This window comes from Macrotis lagotis, chromosome X (genome assembly GCF_037893015.1).
Source record: "Macrotis lagotis isolate mMagLag1 chromosome X, bilby.v1.9.chrom.fasta, whole genome shotgun sequence".
NCBI lineage: Eukaryota > Metazoa > Chordata > Mammalia > Peramelemorphia > Peramelidae > Macrotis > Macrotis lagotis.
The window spans coordinates 53,073,561-53,096,539 of record NC_133666.1 but is presented as its reverse complement, the minus strand read 5'-3'; the positions used below and the strand labels follow the sequence as shown (position 1 = coordinate 53,096,539).

Here is a 22,979-nt window from a genome sequence, read left to right as displayed (position 1 = left end):
AAATTGACTATATTGGCACTATAATAAAAACACTTTGGAATACTTTCTCATTTGGTTTGTAAAGATGTGTGTGTGTGTGTGCGTGTGTGTGTGTGTACAGTCTCTGTATGAATTCATAGTTTAGAAAATAGTCTTAAAATTCTTTCCCCAAATGAAGCAGGTGTCACTGTCTTAAAAGTAATTTGTTTAGCCTTCCCAGAATAGGATGACAGATAGAAGTTAAATCTGGATTTTAGGCTGTTAATGATGTAGCAACAAGTTTTGATCCTTGAGAGAGTTTTATTAGTTAGCTCCAGTAAAGCTGTGATGAACAAGAACCTTCCCTCCATCTAATCTGCTTTTTCTTCCATCGCTTTCTGGCATTTGCCTTTGCCCTTACATTGTTCTCTACTTGACTATGCCAAGGCCACAGCTCTGCCCCTCCCCCTTCTCAAAGGCAGTTCCTGTCATGTTTTATATTTAAACCCCAAAGCCTAGCACTGTGTCTTTCACATAATAGACACTTAATAAATTTTTAACTTGAAAAATGACATAGGAAGCTGAAACCCCTTGTAAGTTCTGTTTTAGGCTTAAGGCAGATTCTGCCCGGTGGCATAGACCTTCCATAGTACTGTGTAATAAATGATGTGTTATGATCAGAAGATGACAAAGTCATTGCAGCATCCAGAATCAGCCACCAGAATAGACCTGTCCAGGATACCTGTCCTTGTGAATTAGGAAAGCGTATTCATGAATAAGTTAAATTTGACAGGACCTAGTCTTCTTCCTTAGCTGCTCAGCATCAGATGCCTGTGTATCCACCCAAACTAGCAGAGATGGTTTTATGAAAATTAGCTTGTTTGGGGAAAATGTACAAATATGGACAGTTTGGTTCCCACAGTATTAACTCAGCTAGATTCCTTTTAGTTTGATTAGAACCTCTTGTTCAGTGCACAATAAATAAGAGCAGATCCAAAGTCCCATTTACTGAGCTGACGCAGCATGTGCTTTTGGATTTACTCCCCAATGGTTATCTAGACTGAAAAGGAAGGGGAGATTTTTTTGGGGGGGGGGAGGGTCTGAAGTTAGTTGATTAAGATTGCTAGTTTTAAAAGCAAATTATTTTGTTTTAACCATGATAATAGTGACAGTATGGAAGCTAACATTTATTTCACTTGATCCCCACAACTACCTGGGAGGTAGGTGTTAGTATCACCCCTATTTTACAGATGAGGAAACTGAGGCAGACAGTGACGAAGTGACTTGCCCAGGGAGCAGCTAGGAAATTTCTGAAACTGAGTTTACACTCAGATTTTCCTGAATCTAGATAGACCTGGTGCTCTATCTATCTACCTTGCTAGCCCATAATTTCAAATGTCATTTACCTTATATCTCTCTTAGGATAGAGGGAGTCCAGACCTATTATCTCACTTATTTGGGTCATTTTTGGCAACTTTTTGCTAATTGATAGTCTCATTGAATTCCTTGGGGGCACTGAGACATCAAATGACTTGTCCAGGCTCATCCAACTATTAGGTTCTGGGGCAGAACCTGAGCCCAGTTTTCCTTGATTCTCAACCTACCTTCTCTCCTATGCCGAGTTTCCTCTCATGTGAGCCATAGAAATATGTTTTTGCTTATCTGTTGAACTTTAGAGTGCAGGAGGATTTTTTAAGTAGTTTCTTATTAAAAGTTCATTATGAAGAATGGTTTTTTATTGTTGCTACTCACTCTGATTTCCTTTTCCTTCTTATCTATTTATTCTCCTCTTTCCTGACTAACCCTCCTCTATGTTCTCCCCTTTCTTCCCCATCTCCCATTATTCTTCCCACTGAGGATTGTAAGTATTCTTGTTTCTGTAATATTGAGGAAAAGGGTGTATGATTTTCTATGGTCTTGCTCTATCAGTAAATCACAAATTAGAAACTATATTTACTTGTGTACTTTGTCCTCTTAAATATTTTCTCCTACTTTTTAGTTTTGAGAAAGTAAAGATTCCTTCCCCCAATATGATTTTCCCTTGATGATTGCCATTGGCAGCAGTAACAGCAGTAAGCCAAGGTTATAGTAATCTAAATATAGATGGCATCCTATGTTACATATATGGATTTTGGGGGAAAGCTTGTTGGTTCTGTTCAGAAAGTAGTAGATTCAGAGGGACTCCGGTGCTTTGCTGACTCTAGACCAGTGTAGCAGTTTAATTTACAGAATCCCTAGATGAACTCTTGAAAATAATTTATTTTTCCCTTTTCTGTGGAAATGACAATTTTCAAAAATCTTCAGTAGACTAATGTATGTGAGTATGCTCTTTGTTCCATCACCTTTTGGCTCAACTTTGGAAATGCTTTCGAATTCTTCAGAAATTTTCTTCTCTACAAAGTTATTTCCATAGGATTTCAGCATCAGTTTGACAACATGTCTCTATTTTTTTCCATTTTGGAAACTTTATTTTTGAAATAAGATTCTCCAGGGCACATCTAAGGAAATGACATGGATCAAACAATGGCTTTACGTTTAAGAAGGCTACTTTGGAAATGTCTCTGAATTTATATGATTATGATCTGAACATTGTTTTGACATTCAAAAACTATGAGAAATGAGAGCTGCTTCCTTTCTACAGTCTTTGACTGTTGTTTGGAATGATCATTTGTGTCTCCAGTGTTTTGAAAATTTCCCATAAATAGAATTTTATGTGCTCCAGTTATTGCCTTTTGTACTTGAATGGATTTGTATACTCATTGAAATACATATTTTGTCTATTAATATAGATCACAACTTATCCATGTCTTCTTATCTTGGGTTCTTCTTGTCCGTTCCCTTGCATAAATCTTCCATCAAGAACCTACCCATCTTGCTGGAGACATTCCCCTAAGTCTTTTAATATTTTGTGAATACCAGTACTCTATCCCTCATTCTGATTACATGACTGGCCCACCTATTTTCTAATTATACATAGTTTGATTTCTTCTGTTCTACTTCTTACAGATCATTATGCTTTGGCCTTCATATACCTGTTAAAAATCTTTCCATTGCTCTTGAGTCATGTACAGTTTTTGGTGCTTTGGAAATTGTAATGTTCTATTATGATTCATAGCCATATGGCATCCTTTGAAGGTTGGCCACTAGGTAATGAATTTTTCAGCTATGGTGACCCACAAAATGGTTGAACCCTGGGGAGAATGAAACATAGTGGGGAAGCAACCACAAAATACTCAATAAAGATAATTTTGGAATACATAGGTTCACCACTAATCACACATCTTTAGCTGAGGTGACCAGTAACATTGGCAGTGTCAGAGGAAACGTTTTATGATTGTGGGATATAACTTTGCCAGCTTTTCACTGAAAAATATTTGAGGAAAAGTCAAGTGAATAAATGTGGTAGCTGAACAGGGGGCCTATATATCATCTAAAATTTTCAGTTCGTTTGGGATAGTATTAAAACTCTTACAAAGCTTTTGGAAGTAATGGAAAGAGCACTGGTCTTAAAGCCAAAAACTCTGGATTTTTTTTTTTTGAGGGGGGGGAGTTTGCCTTTATAGTACTGTGATCCCAGGCAAGTCACTTAGCCTCAATTTTCTCATCTATAAAATAGGGATAAATCTACTTACACCATGCACCTTAAAGATTGTTTTTCAGGGTCAAATGGGAAAGATATCTTAGTTACTTTGTGAACCTTGTATAAATATAGGCTATTAAAACTACTTCAGTCTTGAGGTGTGTAGATTACCCTTAGTAATCTTTTAATTCTGATGAACATTTCTTTTTGGTTTTTACAACGCAGTGGGGTTAAGTGACTTGCCCAAGGTCATACAGCTAGGTAATTATTAAGTGTCTGAGGTCAGATTTGAAACTCAGGTCCTCCTGGGTCTGTGTACTATCCACTGTGCCACTTAGCTGCCCTCTATTGTGAACATTTCATAATTAAATGTTTCAAATTTGTGTCCAGGATAATTTTTGTTTTAATATTACTGATCTGATCATTGAATCCTACATGTTCAATTCAAGATAATGATAATGATAATAACATTTATCTAGTAGTACCTACTCTGTGGCAGTCACGGTTCCAAGTACTTTTTACAAATATTATCTCATTTGATTCTCACAACAACCTTGGAAGGTAGTTATTTTTTATTATTATCACCATTTTATTATTATTTCCACCATTTTACAGTTGAGGAAACTGAGACTGACAAAGACTATGAATTGCCCAAGGTCACACAGATATTAATTCTCAAGAACTTCCTTGATTTGGGTTTGTCTTATTATTCTTAATAGCTTTTGGTTAGGGCGTCAATTTTTTTCCCTAGAAGTTCTATTTGGTTTACTTTCTACTCCTTGTGTTATATTCGAGTATAAAATGCACATTCTAGCTGAATACCATTTCAGAAGTGTGTTTTAAAATACTGTTTATAAGAAATACCACTTGCTGTTTTTGTCCATTTTACTTTTGGCTGAACCAGTGATCTTATCTGGTAAGGAATGCTCACTGGTCGTAGAAACTCCCTCTACTGATAAAAATATGTAATTTATACTTAGAGAATTTCTGGGAACAGGCTTGTCCTTGATTCCATGGCTTGTTGTGTACCAAAAGTAGACTTGTTCAACCAGGTCATTCTGACGTCAAGGCTTGACAGTCTTATCTTCTCTATCATGCTCCAACTCCTTCAGCCAATAAAAGGGTTAAATTATCAGAAACATTGCAACATAACAGGGTACACTAAAGAACCTAGACTAACAGTGATGAATTAATATTTTGGATGTATTTTTGACAATTTCTTGAGAAGTAATTAACTTCACTCAGAGTCATTGTTGATATCGATTACTTCATTAACTATGCTGAAGTAATAACGCTGTCAGATGTGAAGATATAAGTACTGACATCAGAATATGTATTGTGTTTTAAATAGTGTTGATGGGATTTGTTCTGATTCTTTCATCAGTTTACTTTATGGCCAGTTTTCAGGAAACTTGTAGCTATTTAGTGCGTAGTTTTCAACTGTATAATAGTGAACCAAACTGGCCGTGTCGAACCTGAACACAACAGCCAGGAGCCCTTAGTATATACAATGACATATGATTTAAAATAATGTGAGACACAACTATAAAACAGTGAAATAGATGTTGATGTTTGCCTTATGGAAAGTAGTGTCATTACTTTATAGTCACATTATGTCTATGACTTTGAAATGATGTTATATTGATCTTGCAGAGCCTATTAGAAGAGACCTGCAATCGTTCAGAGGAGTCTGGTTGGTCTTTCCATGCCCAGAGAAAAGGAAAAAAATGAATGAAGGCTGTCAATTGCCCAGCACGATTCTAGAGCTTTCTAACAATGTATATATTTGGAACAGATGATACAGATAGTCAGTGAACTGGGGCCATACTAGATGGGGGGGGAGTGCAAATTTGATTTCTTTCAGGAAATTGCAAAGTACTAGTACCGACACCAAGCTTTTCATAACAGTAAATGCTTAGTTTTTCAATATAAACATCTTACAAGTGTCACAATACCTTGCCTCCAAAGAACTAAAGATGGGCATCACACAGAAAAATAAGTATGAGGAGGCTGCCATAGATAACTACAAAAGTGTTATAAAGAAATTATAGGTTAGGAAGAGAAGGAAGATAGATTGGTCACTTGGTGAAAGTAAGGAATTTATAGGTGTCCTTGTTATGTTGAGAAAAAAGCAAAAGTCATCAACACTTTGGGTGGGTCCTTTGTGACAAACTTCTGGGAGGATGTGTACAACAATCATGTAGGATGCTCAGGCATGGATGTGTTGTGTTCTTCATTGTTTGAAGTAACTCTCAAGTTGATCACAGATATATTTGAGTATTTGAGAGAGAGTTATTTTTATTATAGTAGATGATGTAGATATTCATGATCAAGTAAAAGTTAGGTCATCTGGTGTTGTCTTCTAGAAATGACTACTAATTGGCTGTTCGCATTCAGAACTTGTTTTACCTTGGAGGTCTCATTCTCTCCATCTTCATTCTTACCTGCATTTTTGAATACTGAGTAGACATCTACACCTAGATTTTTCTGTTCTCAACTTGGGTCAAAATTTAACTCACTATTTGGCTTCCCTCAAAACCTTTTCAGCCCACATTTATTTATTCAATGTCTCTGTGCTCATTCTGATTTTCCTATTTCTGTCAAAGCCTTCTAGTCACCTAGGCATGAGTCAAATACTTTTTTAAAGTCCAGAACCCATTAAGTACAGGTGGGGTCTTATCTTCTTGACATCTTTCAATCACTTGCTGGATGATAAAAAACTACTCTCTTCTATAATGCTGCTTGGAAGAAGCGACCTATTTCCTCAGTTAAGTGACCTATTTCCTCAGCTAAGGATGCCGTGGGTGCACCTGTGGATTATTTCCCTAAAAGTATTTAAGTGGGAAAGTATGTCTCAAAGCCCCTAGTTTTTATAGTCTTTCTTCCCTTTTTTAAAAAAGTCTTAATCAAGTCCTTGCCTTGACGATCTTCCTTTTTAAAAAAGTCATAATCACCTCCATGCCTTGATTTTCTTCCTCTCCTTCAAATATCTTTAATACATGTTTCTTCTGTGTCCTCACAATTGACACCTACAGTTGATCACCCTATGATAATTATAATGATGTTTGTCCTTTATTCTTGAAGAAGGCTATGATACCCGGGAGGTGATACCATGACATGTGCATGGATTGGATTTGAGTGAGGAAGTGTTCCGCTAAGACATCAGCCTCACTTTCTCCTCTGGAGTCATCTGGGTCCAGTGGTAAGATAGGAAATCAGGATGACTGGAGATGGCCCTGGATGTGAGGCAATCAGGTTACTTGCTCAAGGTTACACAGGAAGTAAGTGTGACTTGCCCATGGCTACACAACTAGTAAGTGTTTGAGGCTTTATTTGAACTCAGGCCCTCCTGACTTCAGGGCTGGCATACTACCCTCTGTACCATCGAGCTGCTCCTACCCTGCCTATACATATAATGGATATTGTACATAATGTTATTATTGCTTTGGGTAGGCTTAACCATTATTCTATTTGCTTGTATTATGTTTTCTATAACTTTGTCACCCATAATACATTACTGGGAAATTTCTTTTTTTTTTTTTTTTTGCAAGGCAAACAGGGTTAAGTGGCTTGCCCAAGGCCACACAGCTAGGTAATTATTAAGTGTCTGAGACCGGACTTGAACCCAGGTACTCCTGACTCCAAGGCCGGTGCTTTATCCACTGTGCCACCTAGCCGCCCCTGGGGAAATTTCTTATCACAATGCATCACTACTTTTATCTTTACTTTAATTGCAATTTTTCAGGAAACCAACAATCCACTTGGCTAAGCTTTATTCTTTTCAGTTTGAGCCCATTTGTTGTGGGGGTGTCTCAACTTGCTTTTCACTGGCATCTGCTTCTTGAGAACATTTCACCTAACTTGCCTGTTCTTTCCTCTTATATAAAACATGCCAGAGGATTCATGACCAATCAGTTCATCATTCCATATAGAATCACTGGACCATAGATTTAGAGATGGAACTACAAAAGCCAAAAAGAAGAAATCCCTTATTTTTCAGCTGAGGAAGTTAAGATCCAGATAGCTCAAATGGGTTGTTCGAGGCCATACATCAGTAGTAGTAAGTAGTTGAGATGGGATCGGAAACAAGGTCCCATTGTTCCAAATTCAGCATTCTTTCCACTCTATAGTCAAAGTAGGCACAGTTTTTAGAACTGAGGAGGTAATGTTACAGTTAAGTGATAGTCTTTTTGTGCTTTGTTTTGGTTAGACATTATTGAGCAATTCATGTTCAGCTCTGGGTGCCACAATCTAGGAAGTGTAGATAGAGAATGTCCGTGAAGGATCTTGAGTCCATGTCACATCACGATTGCTTCAAAGAATCAGGAATACTCTAGAAAAGAGAAGACTCAGAGACATAATAGTTGTCTTCAAGTATTTGAAGGACTATCATATGGAAGAGACATTACAATTTGTTCTTTTTGGTCCTAGGTGGCATAACCAGGAACCACGGATTACAAAGAGATAAATTTAGGCCTGGCAACAAATTAAAAGCTTCTAACAGTTAGTTTCCCTGTTAGGTGGGTTGTACCTTCTTCCCTCATCAGAAGTCTTCAAGTAGAGGTTGAATGCCCACTTACTGGTGGAGATTCTTTTCTGCATGTTGGTTGTTGTTCTTGATGGCCAATCTGAAATTTCCACTCAGAAATTCCATGGGTGTTCTTCCTCTTTTTTAATCTCCATATACTTATTAATTCTAAACTGTACACTATCTGACATCTTCATCCATTCCCTTCATTTCATTCTTAGAGTCACCACTCTACTTCTGGTCCTCATTATTTCTTGCCTCCTCTGTTGCATAACTTTCTAATTAGTCTTCTTGTCTCTAATCTTTCTCCACTCCAATTTGCTCTACATATGTACTGTCAGCTTTAATCCCCCAATATAGAATTCTGACCATTCCATTCTGTTGCTCAAAAAAATCTTTAAGTAACTCCCTACTTTTTCTGTTCTTATTGCCCATTAGTCTCCTACTTGTAATTTGCACTCTAACTGAACTGGACTATGTTCGATTTACTCTAAATACAACCTATTTTTTCCTACGTCCATCTGTTTACTCTTCCCCCCATCACCACATGTTGAAATTTTGTCTCAGACATTCTAGGCCTAGTTCAAATATCATCATACTTTCAAAGAAGCCTTTCCTCATTTTTGTATTCTTTCTTGTCTTCACTCTTTTTCGTTTCGTCCCTAAACTAGAGAGGAGTTCTCTTCTGGATTCCTGTTACTACCTGGTATACCACCTTTCTTATAGCAGCTATTACTTATGAATAATTATAATGTAATATTGAATATATTTTGTCTGCTACAGATTCTAAGTTCCCTGAAAGCATAAGCTGTTATTTATTTATGTATTTTCTTTTATACCTTGTACAATACTGGTCCAGAAGAAAGTATACAGAAATTCCTTTGGCCAGAATCTTTAATAAGAATATGCCATTTAATGATTACTTTCCTTGAAGTAAAAAAAAAGTCACATTTTCAACTCCTGAAGTTGTAGTAGCCTGAAAAATATTCAATTTCTTCCTATTTTCTAGGTGAATATTTTCCTTCTTTCACTTCTGTTCTAATTTCTCCTAAGTTAGGACCTTGATGGAATTCTCTTTCAAGTTTTGGATTGAGCAGAGTTGCTCTTCCCTTTCTTTGTCATAGTCTTGAACTCTGTTGGCCCTTGCCTCATTCTGCCCCTTGGATATTGCTTATACTCTTATAATTCACTCTGGTTCTCCTTTGCCACTCTACATAACTTCCCTTCCTACAAAATCATGCTGGAGACTTTCCTTTATTACCCTCAACTAGCTCTGATACCTTTACTCTGATTCCTCTCAGGAATTTTGTGGTCAATTGTATTTGTTTATATATTGCTGCAGGAATTTTGTGGTCAGTTGTATTTGTTTATATATTGCTGCATAGGTGTGTGTGTGTGTGTGTGTGTGTGTGTGTGTGTGTGTGTGTGTGTGTGTGTTTTAAAGGAAGGTCCCATCACCTAGATTTAAATTCTCTTTAATGGAGATAAAATCTCCATACCCCTCCCTTTATCCAATATAGTATTCTATACAATTTCTAGTGTTGACAGGCACATATCTTTTGAGGGTAGATAGAATGAAAGTAAGTGCTTTGATTTAACAGGGGATTTTTTGGTAGTTAATACATGATCCCAGGATCTGGTGATCTTCTTAAATCGCTGATTTCATTTTCCTCCTGTTATTTAGGATTGCAGCTTCATGTTGAGTAAGTCAACACTGGGTTTGGAGAACAGGACAGTTGGAGTTACATCAACAGAAAAGAAAGCAATATTGTCCCCCCCTTCCTGTGGGTAGGAAAGAGAGTTGATTATATAAAACAAATTTAATTATCTGGACCTTTTATTTATAGTTTCACACAAGTCAAAATTTCAGAACTGGAAGGGACCTCACTGGCCATTTTTAAGTCTAAATCATACCTGAAAAAGAATTCCATTGTTAATCAAAGCTGAGGGGCAGGTAGGTGGCATAGTGGATAAAGCACTGGCCCTGGAGTCAGGAGTACCTGGGTTCAAATCCGGTCTCAGACACTTAATAATTACCTAGCTGTGTGGCCTTGGGCAAGCCACTTAACCCCATTTGCCTTGCAAAAAAAAAAACTAAACAAAAAAAAACCCTAAAAAAATCAAAGCTGGTAAGATGTTGTTATATCTGGATCAAATTGCTGAGGGATTCCCCTTTCTGCTAAGATTTGTGGATGAAGTAGGAACTTATCACCTTCCTCTGCATCCCTCATAGTCTAGTATAGGTGATTCATTAATGATAATCAAATCTTTTAATTAAATGTGTTTTGTGCCAGCTTCTGTAAGAATGGTAATGCAGAAGTTTAGAGGGAATATTAATATTGAGTTTGTTTACCTTTAGGCAACCTTTTAGTAAAATTTGAAATCTTTTTTTTCAAAAAGACTCATTTGAAATTATACTTTGTGGGCCAAAACATTTCTTATTCTATTTGGAAGGTGGGTAAGGAAGAAATGGGACAATATATTAGACATATTTTTTAAATTTTATCTTTTTACTGAAGAAAGTATATAAAAACACACAGAGGTACTGGTGTTGTGATAATTGCTTTGAAATTTTCTCTCTAATTACTATGATGAATTGAATAAATTATCTACTTTGCCTTTGGTTTGCCACGGTATGCTAAAAGGAGATATGGTAGTTCAAACCTGGAAGTGTCTAGTTAGTCTCTTTGTATAGTGAGAGTTTCTGTAGTACAAATCACCCTTCAGATTTGGTTTTGTTTTAAAGGTAACAGAATAAAATCATTCACAGTGAGTGTTAAACCTTTCTTGGTTTATATTAGGCCTTGAATCCTTTAGAACATAAGACATTTAGTAAATATAGAAAATAATTTTTCTGGCAAATAGCTTCCCTTAGGTCAGAGTCACTGTGAGGTGTCTCATTTTTCAGACTTTATGTTACTGTTATCATCTGTTAAATTCTCAGAAATAAAGAGCTTTGTGTCTTTTAGACCTTAGATAAAGCCTTGTTTACTTAAACAGTTTTGTAACATGGCCAGGCATTTCTGTTTCCTATGCTATGTTAGGTATATTATCATAACAGATAATTGAAGAAAGTGAAAAGTGTGGAATACAGACTAGTTTAAGTGTTTAAACTCTTCCTAACCTAATTTCTTTTGAATATACCATAGAATAGATACATTCTGTGGCAAATTTTCCTCTTTAGTTTTCTCATCAGGTATTTGGCTAGTGGCAATCTTGAATAGAACCTAATAAGTAATTACTTATTTGAAAAAACTCCATCTTGCTGTAAATCGCACAACCTAAGTCACATTTCTAATTAGTTATTACATATTGTAGGAAGATCTGTACAATATGAATTGAAATGTACTATAAGGTCATTGAAATCAGTTCTCCTAGCATTGCTTGTATCATAATAATTTAACTATGTCCTTTTGTTTATGCTTTAATAGATATTAATCTCCTTAAGTTGTAAAATGTGGTACCTTTGAGAATTATATCTTTGTTCTAAGTGGATTTTATTTTTAAATTAATACTATGAAACTTCAATTTGTAAAAATATCTTTTTCAGCTGAATGGTCTTAAAATGATTGAGCCAATGGAAGAAGGGGAACCATATTCCTACCATGTAAGTATTTTTGATGACTCAAGTTTTTACTTTTCTCAAAAACTTTTGCACTTAGATTTTTTCTAAATTGGTAAAATAGGCCTAACATTAGCCTGTTTAGGTTCTTTTATTTATTTTTCTTTTTTTAAATTTTTATTTAAGGCTATGAGATTAAGTGACTTGCCTAAGGTCACACAGTTAGGTACTTAGTAAGTGTCTGAGGCTGAATTTGACCTTGATCCTCCTGACTCCAGGGTCAGGGCTCTATCCACTGTGTTACCCTAGGTTCTCTTATTTCAGAGTATCTTCTGACTTTCTCTTGTGTAGAATTAAAACTTTCTACTATAATTACTTTGATATTTGGATGAGGTCAAGAATCCACTGAGGTGGCCATTCTTGCCAGTGGAACAACTTACATCCCCTCTTGATCTCATGGTTCTGGGGTTAGAGGAGCTCATTTTGAGCCCTGACTCTGACACTTTCTGACATTCTGATCTCAGGCAAGTTAACTTGACTCTCTGGACCCCCACTTCTTCATATGTAAAACATAAGGGTTAAACCAGCTGGTTTCTCAGGTCCTTTTCGGCTCTAAACTTGTCATCCCTGTGACCTTGGCCATATCCTCCCAGAAATTCTCCACAGGAGATCAATCTGATGTGTGCTAGGTCTTCCACTAGGTTTTTTAACATTTCATGAATGGTGATTTTAAAAAAAGTTTTTAAAAATCCAGTTCTAACCTCTCAGGCTGAATCTATTTTTCTAGGGTTGTTGCAGTGAAAGCAAAACAGCTTATCCTACAGAAAAGTGGAACTGTATTCGTATTTTAGACATTAAAACCTTTTGGATTCTAATTTAGTATTAGCCTGAGATCTGTTTTAAAGAGTGGTAGAAATATTTATTTTTAACCTCAAATTGATATCAGTTAAGTTTCATAACTTCAGTAGTTTCTTGCTTAACTTATTTTAAAAGATAAATACTCCTCTATTCCTTGTCTAAGTAGGAAACTATATTCCTTGTCTTATATTTTATCTTGCCGCTGTAAGGGTGTGTATATGTGTCTGTTTGTCTCTGTGTCTGTGTGTGTGTTTATTAGAGAAAATGTTGCCTCAAATTGGAGTTGATGATGTTCCATTATCTGTGTTTCTGTGGAACAACTAGACATTTCCAAAACTGAACAGATTGAGAAATACAAATAAATACTGGTGCTTCATTGGGCACTTTTGCAGAATCTCAATATTTGAAGGAACCTCATTAAAGGTTTTCAAATCCAATCTATTCCCAATGAGATATTCCCTTTAGCACATTGGTAATCCAGTTTTTGCTGGAAGATCTCTAGTGAGGGGATACCACTACTTGTGGCACTAGAATTCCAATGTTGTTGTGGATGCCCCTGAGGCCTTTTGCTAAGAGTTTCTATTGCTTTCTCTTGCCATTCTCTTTCTTAAACAAAAGGAGAACAGCATTATGAAGTTACCCTAGCTATGAGGTCCCTGTGTGAAGCCTATACAGATTGCTTTTCTTCCAGAGAGTTAGTTTAAAACATGATACTGTATTTAAGATCCATAGGATAGTCTTCATGTGGTGAGAGTCTGCATTTCAGATTAGAACTAGCTTAAGTAGGATTATGAACATAGAACATTTAGCAAACTTCAAAACACTGTGTATTGTCAGTTATCATTCCTGTGAAGTTTTAGTTTCTGTATATGACATATTCATGAGATCATAGATTTATAACTGTAATGAATCTTATTTTATAGATGAGGAAACTTGGATCCAGCAAAGAATAATTTGATTAGAAAGTGAGGGAGTCAAGGTCTTCTGACTCCAAATCTACCATTTTTTCCCATTGTACAGCATTCTTTCCCTGTGTTGTCTTTATTCAGATAATTTATAGTTCAGAAGCAAGATGTAGTAAAGAACCCACAGTTTCAAGATTATATGAGGACAAAAATCAACTTTGATGCTAGAATTCTTATTTTTCGTTTTCATGGAGGCAATTTGCAAATGTCTTTCTCTGATGGGAACTAGTAGAACGATTCATATAAAGTTGTAGCCAATGCTTCAGCATTCCATCATAGCATGAAAGCAAAACTGGATTCTTGAAGAATGTTCCAGCAGAGTGTACTATAAGAGCCCTACCAAGCTTAAAAGATGCAAAGCATATATCTGTCATCTGAAGAGCAATCTGGCTAATTCGGGAAAGGCTTATCACTAGAAGATTGGCCACCAGGCCAAATCTTTGCTTTGTCCATAGCAAGTCATGAAGATGATGTACTAAGATGTTGAATGGTTCTGGTCTGTCAATGAAAAAATTACTGAAATTAATTGAATCATAGGTTCTTAAAATATTAAAGTTAAGAAGCATGATTCTTCTTTGAAATGTACATTTGTAAAAATTTGCCAACTGCTAATCTTGTGACCATTCAGTTCTAGTAAAAATAAAAGTAAAAATGTTGACATTTTAGCTTTTTTTTTAAGTTTATGATTTTACAAATACTTTTATTACTATTCTTAACCTTGCTTTGATTTCATTTATGTGTGAATAAACTAAAAATTAAAGTTATCTAAAACATATTATGTAACTTGAGCTAAGAACAATATTAATGTGCTTTTTTGTTTATCTATTTCTGGGAAACATAAAGAAATAAACAGGACAAACTAGAAGATTGTCTTAGTTATCTTAAGTATAATGTGGTAATAAGCAAAGGGAATGCTCTTGATGTTTATGGTCTGGAAGGGTGGAGGGGTAGTTATGTATTTGGAGCTCAGGTTTCAACAAAGGGATTGGGTAAACAAAAACTGGAATGAACAACACAGTAGTAACAACTCCTACTGCTGCCACCCTAGTTCAGGCCCTTATTTACCTTTCTCTTGGAGTATTAGTAATAGCCTCCCAACTGATCTGACTGCTTTTTCTCTTCAGTCCATCCTTTACCTGACTTCTAAAATCATCTTAATTAGCATGTTGAACCACAGCTCTCTTTTATCCAAAACTAGGACTACTGGTCAATCCTGTTTTGTTCCTATCTTCCTCTCTCCTGTTTCTTTGCATGTTCTGTTCTCTGATCCTTGAATGGTCCACTCATATCCCTGCTCATCTTTTCTCCTTTCGGTCTTCAGTAAAACTTTCCCCCATGTCCATGATTTCTTCCTTCTTGTATTGGTCACCCCATTCTCAATAGCTCTGCATTTATATCATGACTTATTTCTGTATGCATCTTGTCACTCCTACTAGAATCTAAACTCCTACAGGGAAAAATACTGTGTCTTGTCTCAGTTGCATAGGACAATGCCCATAATGGGCAATTAATAAATGGTGCATTGATTTAAATTCACAGATGCTTTGAACCACAACAAAATCAGAGAAATTACAGTGTGCCAAAGCCCAAAGATATTTGAGCAGTCAGCTGAGGGCCAAAGAGGTGAAGGGACTCATTCCAAGTCACACTAGGGAATCAGGGATAGAAGAACAGAACTCTAGAGAGACGAAAGAATTGGTGGTTTTCTCTTGTCAGCAGGGGACAGGAGAGAGACAATGTCTGGCCGTTTAACCTTTTAATTTGGGGGTCTCAGTTTAAATATTAATTTGCTTTATCAAAATTCTAAACTGGTGGGATAGCCTAATAAATAGGATTTTTTACCTTTTATTGAATAATTTCCACTCTACATTTATTCTTTTCTGTGCTAATGCTGCTGATTGGTATCTCAACTGCTAATGATAATAGTCTCCTGCTGTGTCACGTAGGCTTTCAGCAGTATTCCAGACTGTTCTGGGAATGTGAACTTTTGTGCTTCTGCAATCTAATACTGCTTTATAGTCTTTTCAGCTCCATGATTGATTATTTTAGTTAAACTGTTCATTCTATCTTCCTTTGTTAATTTTGTAGATTAATATGGTTGCTTAGAAAAGCTTTCCTTACTGCATTAGATGTTTTAACATTTTATCTTTTTGAGCATATGACTAGCCAGGTTGAAATGCAGCATAAAGTACCCTTGATACATCTAGACCAGGGGTTTTGAACAGTTTTTGTGTCATGGATCCCTTTGGAAGTCTTATGAAGCTTTTATGATGCTTTCAAATGTACATATGAAAATACATTGCATTGAAAAAGAAATCAATTCTATTGAAAGACTATTATCAAAAGACTATTAACAAATTTTTAAAGTAAGTTCACAGTCCTCTATGCTAGATTTACCACTATTAAATACTCAGCTATGTCTTCCCATTTTGGTAAGTGATGAGCTAAAAGTCTTTGTTAATTAACTAAAAAAGCTGCTTTATCATAAAGAAATATCATATTTCACCTCATCCACCTTTTGCTTCTTCCATTTAATGATTGGAGATTTACAAATGTTAGAGGAGGAAATGTCATATTGCTTTTCTTTCTTAGTTGATGAAATAAGGAAACCATCTGATAACAAATGAGATGTTTTTGTAGTTATATCCACTCACCTGTTATTTGATATGCTGCTTTTGTGGCAATGGTAACTGATGTAAGTTTTTTTTTTTTTAATGTAGTTGCCAGGGTAAAACATGTTAGTTTGTCTTTTATGGATAATACTTAGTGATTTGCTGATTTATGTGGCTTTTATCTTATTTGTCAAAAGCTTTATGCTTTGACAGTGGACTTTTTAAAATGCCAAAATCATAGTAATTTCTTAAGAAAACTGAGTTATCAATTAAATTTTTGTATTTCATTAATACTAGGTGAGTACTGTTTTCTCAATCAGTTTTCCAACTGTGATCCTATGAACCTAGCTGCAAAACTTTACTGTCAAAGATTCTTGCTTTATAAAACTTGGGCTCCTTATTAAAATATTGACTCCCCCCACCACCCCCTCTGTACTTCCTAGTCTTCTTGCATCCTGATCCTTGCAGAAGTTCTGATTCCTTAACCTTGGAGTTAGATAGAGAGCTGAACGCTGATGCCATGGAGGGCAGAGCAGGCAAACGTAGATAACATTCTGCAGTTCAGCAACACAGTTCATGCTGAAAAACAATGTTTTGGCTAGATTGATACCTTTCATCTTTCAAAACTTAGATCTGTGTTCAGAAATGTCAGATGTAATCTAGAACTGTACATTTTTAAAAGGCAATGTACTTGAATTCAAGGATGGATGGTGTAGTGGAAGTCCGAAGAGATGAGATCAGGTCTTCCCTCTGATATATGCTAGCTTTATGATTCTGTACAAGTTGCTTTTTTGCCCAAGGCCTCAGAGTTCTCATACTCTTAAGTTGCAGGTGTACTTCAATAGGATTTGAGAGCTTCCTACACTAAAATTCTAGGTCCAGGAAAAATATTTTAAAGAAGTTTGAAATTTGGGACCCTTATTACCAATCATGCTTTTATCCTTTTAGAAACATCTTTTCCACAGTGGTATTTTGGATGTGGTAAGTGTCTGACACTGAGGCCTAACTTTTTGATTGACTGATTCCTCCCTGAGTCTCAAATTTAAGGAAGCAGTGAAGGCCCAAGATGTTCCTCTCCAGACTGTGCTGCTACCTTATCTTTCTAAGACTTTTCTGGACCATACTATATAGAAAACTCTTTATTCTGCACATACCCTCTGTGCCAGAACTCCTCACATTTTGCAAGTCCTCTTCACCCTTGAGACTGGTGCTTCTCAGAATTCCCAATTTAAGGAGGAGGCCCAGACCAAAGATGTCTTCCTCCCCTTTCTAGGTGTACTGTTGTTTCACCTCTATTCTGCCATGTCCTGAGCCAGGCAAGATATCTGTAGTGTTGCTTGGAGGCACTGAGAGGTTCAGTAACTTGTCTAGGATCATATAGTCAGTATGTGTCAGAGACTTCTGTTAGTAGAATGGATTTAAATCTGTTATGCCATATGTTGTATCTTTGATGGTGAAAGTACATGATAGGGGCAGCAAAACCAGTTAAATCCCTTCTGAAGGACCCTTTGTTGCTTACGAATGAGAACTGTGAGTTATTTGTTGACTGTCTTCCCATTCTGCTGAGCAGTAACCATATTGTTCTGCCTCTTTTCTTCCTCTCTTGATCTGTTCAGTTTCTCATGTGTGGTTTTTCATTCTATTTACTTTCTGTATTTCTATTTCCTGCTTAAAATACCACTTCTATTCTTAGCTTTAGGACAAATACTATGTTATTTCTAGTTTATGCAGCCTGAGATTTGTATTTTCTAACCTCAGAATTCTTTATTTTTAATTGACTATAGAAAATTCCCCTGTTCCTGAATAAACTTGTCCTAAAGCTTGTAAATCCTCAAGGAGGGGAGTGGGGAGGGGGGTAATAAATCCACTATGATAGAGGAGCTAAATATAACCTCAGTGTACTCCTTGAAAGCAGTTTGGGTTACCACTTGACCATTCTTTCTTTGATACTTAATGTCACAGCATGAAACTTAGATGGTTGTTTTAGGATGCCTTTGGTATCTTGGTTTTAAAAAAAATCACCGAACTGAAAAAGAGCAATTAAGTATATTGAGTTTTATGAGTCAGTACTACATATCACACCAAAAATATTGCTTTCTGACACATACTTATATAACTTGACTAAATGAAATTTCTTGTAGTTTTAGCACAAATTATGTTTATTGCTTGAAAAACTTATTATTTTCAAGTTTTGTAATATATTGTTTTGACATTAATATAAGTTGTATTAGGTTTTTATTTGCATATTTACTACAAGGAAATAAACTGATCATTATACTATATTATGAAAACCAGTAACTTCTTAGTTATTAAAAAATTTATCATTTTTAGTTTTTGTTTCTTCCTTCTTTTGTTTTAGTTACACTTTGTCTCTTTCCTGGACTCCATGGTTTCATTACTAGGTATTTGGTCACGTATGGTCTCTTGCTTCTTTTGTGAAACATCCAGAATGTTTCTACGGAGTCAGGTTGATAGAAATGAAGGTCTAAATATTATATAGATGGATTCTCATATTTTCTCTTTTTTTTCAGAAATTGATTTTTGAGGGATTTGGAATAAAAAATATTAGGCACATTTCACTGCTTTCTGTTCAAAATTACAGGGATATTCATTGCTATGTGAAATTATAATATAATAGGACATTGGATTGGGAGTCAAACCTGAGTTCTCTTTCTGCCCATGCCATCAAAATTGTATGTAACCTTGGACAATTAGTCAGTAAGCATTTACTAAAGGCCTACTACAGTTACTGTGCTGGGGTTACAAATATGAATACAAAGAATAAAATTCACTGTTCTTAAGGTGCTTACACTCTAATGGGAAGGCATAAAGTCAATAATTAATGCATACAGAATAAATGGAAAGAAGAATAAACATAATGCTTTGGGAAGAAGGGTACTAGTAATTGACAGATTAGGAAAAACTTTATATAGAGAGTGGTTTTAGCTGCAACTTGAAGGAAAAGAGGAATTCTATGAGTCAGAGGGAAGGAGTGATGCATTCTGGGCCTAAGAGATAGCCAGTACAAAAGTATGAAGAGAGAAGATGCGTGTCATATATGAAGAATAGAGTGGAGGCCACTTGTATGGATCAGACCAGAGAAGTCTGTGTCACAGAATGGAAGTCATATCCTAACAAGACTGGGAAAATGTCTTGGGGACAGTTTATGAACGGCTTTCAAAGGTAAACAGAAGAGTTCATGTTTTATTTTAGAGGCAATGAGGAACCACTGAAGTTGATTGAGTAGGGGAGGTAAAATGATCGAATCTGCACTTAAGAAAAATCATTTTGGCTGCTGAGTGGAGGATAGATCAGTGGTGAGAGGCTAGAGGCAGGGAGACCACTTAGGAGACTCTTGCAAGACACTTGCCCACTTTGAGCCTTAGTCTCTACATGTGCACAAAGCAGTGCAGAGAGCCCCTTCTCCCCCCGCCCCAAAAAGCAACTAAAAACCAAAGTCCTCAAACCAGATCTAAAAATCAGATCCTAAAAACAGATTGAATTCTGATGGGAAATCAAGAACAAGTCACAGCGAATAATTTGTGCAGTGCAAATCTGCACAGGAAAACAAACAAGTTAGCTGGGCCAAGAGCTCATTGCCCTGAGATCACTCCAATGACAAGGAGAGAGGCTATGAGGCTAGGGCAATAAGAGGCCAGAGAATCTTATGGGGTGCCTAGACCTAGACTGAGTATTGGGATGGGGGACACATGTTAATGAGCAGCTCTATTGCCATTACTTAGTTTTAGATCACAGTTACAGAACAGACTAAAAAGAGGACCTGCCTTCAGTGGTGGTAGGATAAGCAAACAGCAGTGGTAAGGTTCAGACATCAGGGGTAGAATGGGGTCTCAGTTTCAGCATCTAGTCCAGTCTTCAGAGAATTAACTAGGGTAGGAATTCCAGACCAAAGGAGGGGCAGGCTTACAGTTCTGTCCCTCTGAACCAACAGAGCTTCCCAAATGGCTGATCGAGGTTGAGTCTGACAGGATTCTATTGTTCAGTTCCAAACTCATGTCAGGAAATTGTATAGATCAGACCAGAGAGGAGCTAGTCAAACTCTGCCCTGGATCAGACCATGTAGGGATCATTAAAAGTTTAAGGGGTCTTTGTGAATGATGAAATACTAAAACATTGATTCTAAGGTAACATTTTATTTATCGAATTATATTTTCTAGCTCTCTGCCAGGTGCATTAATTAGATGTGTTCAACCAGAAATTCATTTGAAACTTTCATTTTCAAGCACATAGCTATTACCTAATTTTATTGGCTTAGAACTTCTTTGGAAGTAATATGGAGTTGGCAGCATTGGATAAAGTTGTCTTGAGATTGCATTACAGGCAGAATTGTATAGCTCTTGGCCCCACTGGTAGAATTTACTTTTGAGATCCCATAAAGTAGGAAGTCAATATAGTTATATGTTACCCTAAAAGATCTCTAAGAACCTTTGGGTAACATCTACTAAATCCATTAAATGCAGGAAATTTCAGTGGTTTATGTAGCCATATACCAGCAGAGCACAAATTCTAGCAGACTCTACTATGTTGGAATGGCCTCATGTTCAGTCCCTACAACAGACTGGTATTTGAAGACTAGCTAGCTAAATATGGAGAGACTCTCTCCGGTAGGCTGACCACTTGGTGATGATTTTTTGATGGTGACTCATCAAAGAAAAATACAAAATGGCCTTCAGTTTTCTGTGTAGCCCCCTTCCTCTTCTGTAGCACAAGGTTCTGGGTGGTAGAATAGGAGCAATATTTGCTAAGAATCATGCTCTTTTTAAACCATATATAAAGATTTACTTAGCAGTTAGTACTCTAAATGTGATCTCCTTGTCCAGTGACTAAGTAGATAGATTAGTAGAGAAACAGATTCATATCAGTATGGCCATTCTCTTTGAAACCAGAAGACTGTAGGAAGTTATAGTTAAATAGAACAGTCGTTCAGAGGGCCTCCTTAGAGAGGGAAATAAAACTTAATGGAGTTGGTTTTATCTTGCCCAAAAACTTCGAGAAGCATTTCATGACTTGGTTGTATTGTAGTACATTGTAAATGTTTATCATGAAAGAAATCAGAACTTATGTGTGACATCCATTGCAGAAAATAAAGGAATTAGTGTAAGTCTACGTAGAACTTAAGAAGACACTCCAAATTAAATCAATGTGGACTTTAATACTTGGTGACTTTGGTACAAAGATAAGCTGAGAGAAAAATGGGAAAATGTGTGGGGAAACAGTTTAGGAGAAAGAAATGAGAGATGCAAAAGATGTGTAGAATATACAGATCCTTCTTGACTATGCATGAGGATTTTTTTCAAAAATAGTCTGCTGGTGTGTGACATGATAAATACCAAATAAAATCACAAATTAAAGGATATATAGCGAACTGATTATTGATTTCGAAATAAATAGGAGGAAAGTAGGTTAGAGTGCATTTGGGAAATTGGGCAGTGTTCTTAATGACTCCAAACTTCTCCCTGAAAAGAAAGTTCATCTTTTGAACATTAATAATCTTCTAGTGATGTGTGACTGAAATTAATAGAATATTGTCAGTCTCCAAAGAATTAAAAATGTGAGTCACCTAAAGGACAATGGAGAAGCACATGCTGGTTGTGAGGGGGCTGTTCCATGTTATCATCGAAGAGCTGGGTAGGAGAAGAGATCATAGCTTCAGAGATGATTTTTGATTGGAAAAGTTTATGGACCAGTCATAGAGCAAGAACAAGGGATCATGGAAACTCCATGTTTCATTGGTATCCATTTACTGTGAAGAAATGTAGAGGAACATCCTGAGCTTATTGACCCTTTCTTTTCCACCCTCACCAATACTAAACACACACACACACACACACACACACGCGCGCGCGCGCATGCGCGCGCACCCAAATGACATGGCATCTAAACTCATAAAGGAAAAGTTAATTAAATTGCAGAGACTAGTATTCTCTCAGAATTAGAATCTAGCAGAAAGATAAAAGGGAGCATATATAAATGTGTGTGTGTGCATATATATTAACTGACCTGTGAAACATACCTATATTGAGAGAATCTAAAATAGAGATTTTAACCCAATCTCGGAAAATTATGTTGAATTAGCTGAAAAAGAATTGCTAAAGAAAAATACCTGGTCTAGGTAGATTTATAAGTTAAAGTCTTTCAAATATTTTAAGAGTGGCTATAATTAATACCTGTATTTTAGAGATTATTCTCAAAAACTAAAGAAGAATACACTACTAAACTCCTCTTATGAGATAATATCTACAGAACCCTTGAAGGTCTATGTAGACCCTAGGCTAATTACGAACTCTCTATTTTATATGAACCCTTTCCTGATGCTTTTTTTTGCAAGGCAGTGGAGTTAAGTGGTTCACCCAAGGCCACACAGCTAGGTCATTATGAAGTGTCTGAGGCCGGATTTGAACTCAGGTCCTCCTGACTCCAGGGCAGGTGCTCTATCCACTGTGCCACCTAGCTGCCCCTTCTTGATGCTTTGGGAAAGAGAAGAGGGAGATAAGTTTCTCTATGTTAACAATACACGAGGGAGGTAGAGGGCAATTTTAAATATTACTTAAACTTTATTTTTACTATAAATTTTGAGTAAAGTTAATACTACGCTAAATTCTTCTGCCACTGTACCTTATTAGTTTGTGGAATCTATATTTTCAAAGAGGGTTTCTTATTGTACTTCATCCTGTCCCATTTCGGCTTTGCCATTCTCTTCCTTGCTAAATTCACTTTCTTTGAGGTTTCAAATATAGCACCTATTTTCTAAATGCAGATTTGATTTTTAAGCATAGTTCTGAAGCATATATTCTGAAATATCTCCATCTTTTTTTGTTTGGGTATATTTGTCACCATTAAGAAATCAGTGCCTTTTCAATTTGTGATTGATCTGTGGGAAGAATGAGTATGACAG

At 36.3% G+C, this 22,979-nt stretch overlaps 1 protein-coding gene across 2 annotated transcripts in view; it reads left to right on the top strand.

The window, feature by feature from the left end:
* RPS6KA6 (ribosomal protein S6 kinase A6) overlaps positions 1-22,979 on the top strand; it is a 105,942-nt gene that overhangs the window by 7,062 nt on the left and 75,901 nt on the right. For both annotated transcript variants that reach the window (XM_074208385.1, XM_074208384.1), the window contains exon 2: positions 11,617-11,673. In XM_074208385.1, the coding sequence (XP_074064486.1) occupies positions 11,632-11,673 (42 nt within the window). In that variant the 5' untranslated portion in view covers positions 11,617-11,631. The remainder of the gene's footprint in view (positions 1-11,616; positions 11,674-22,979) is intronic.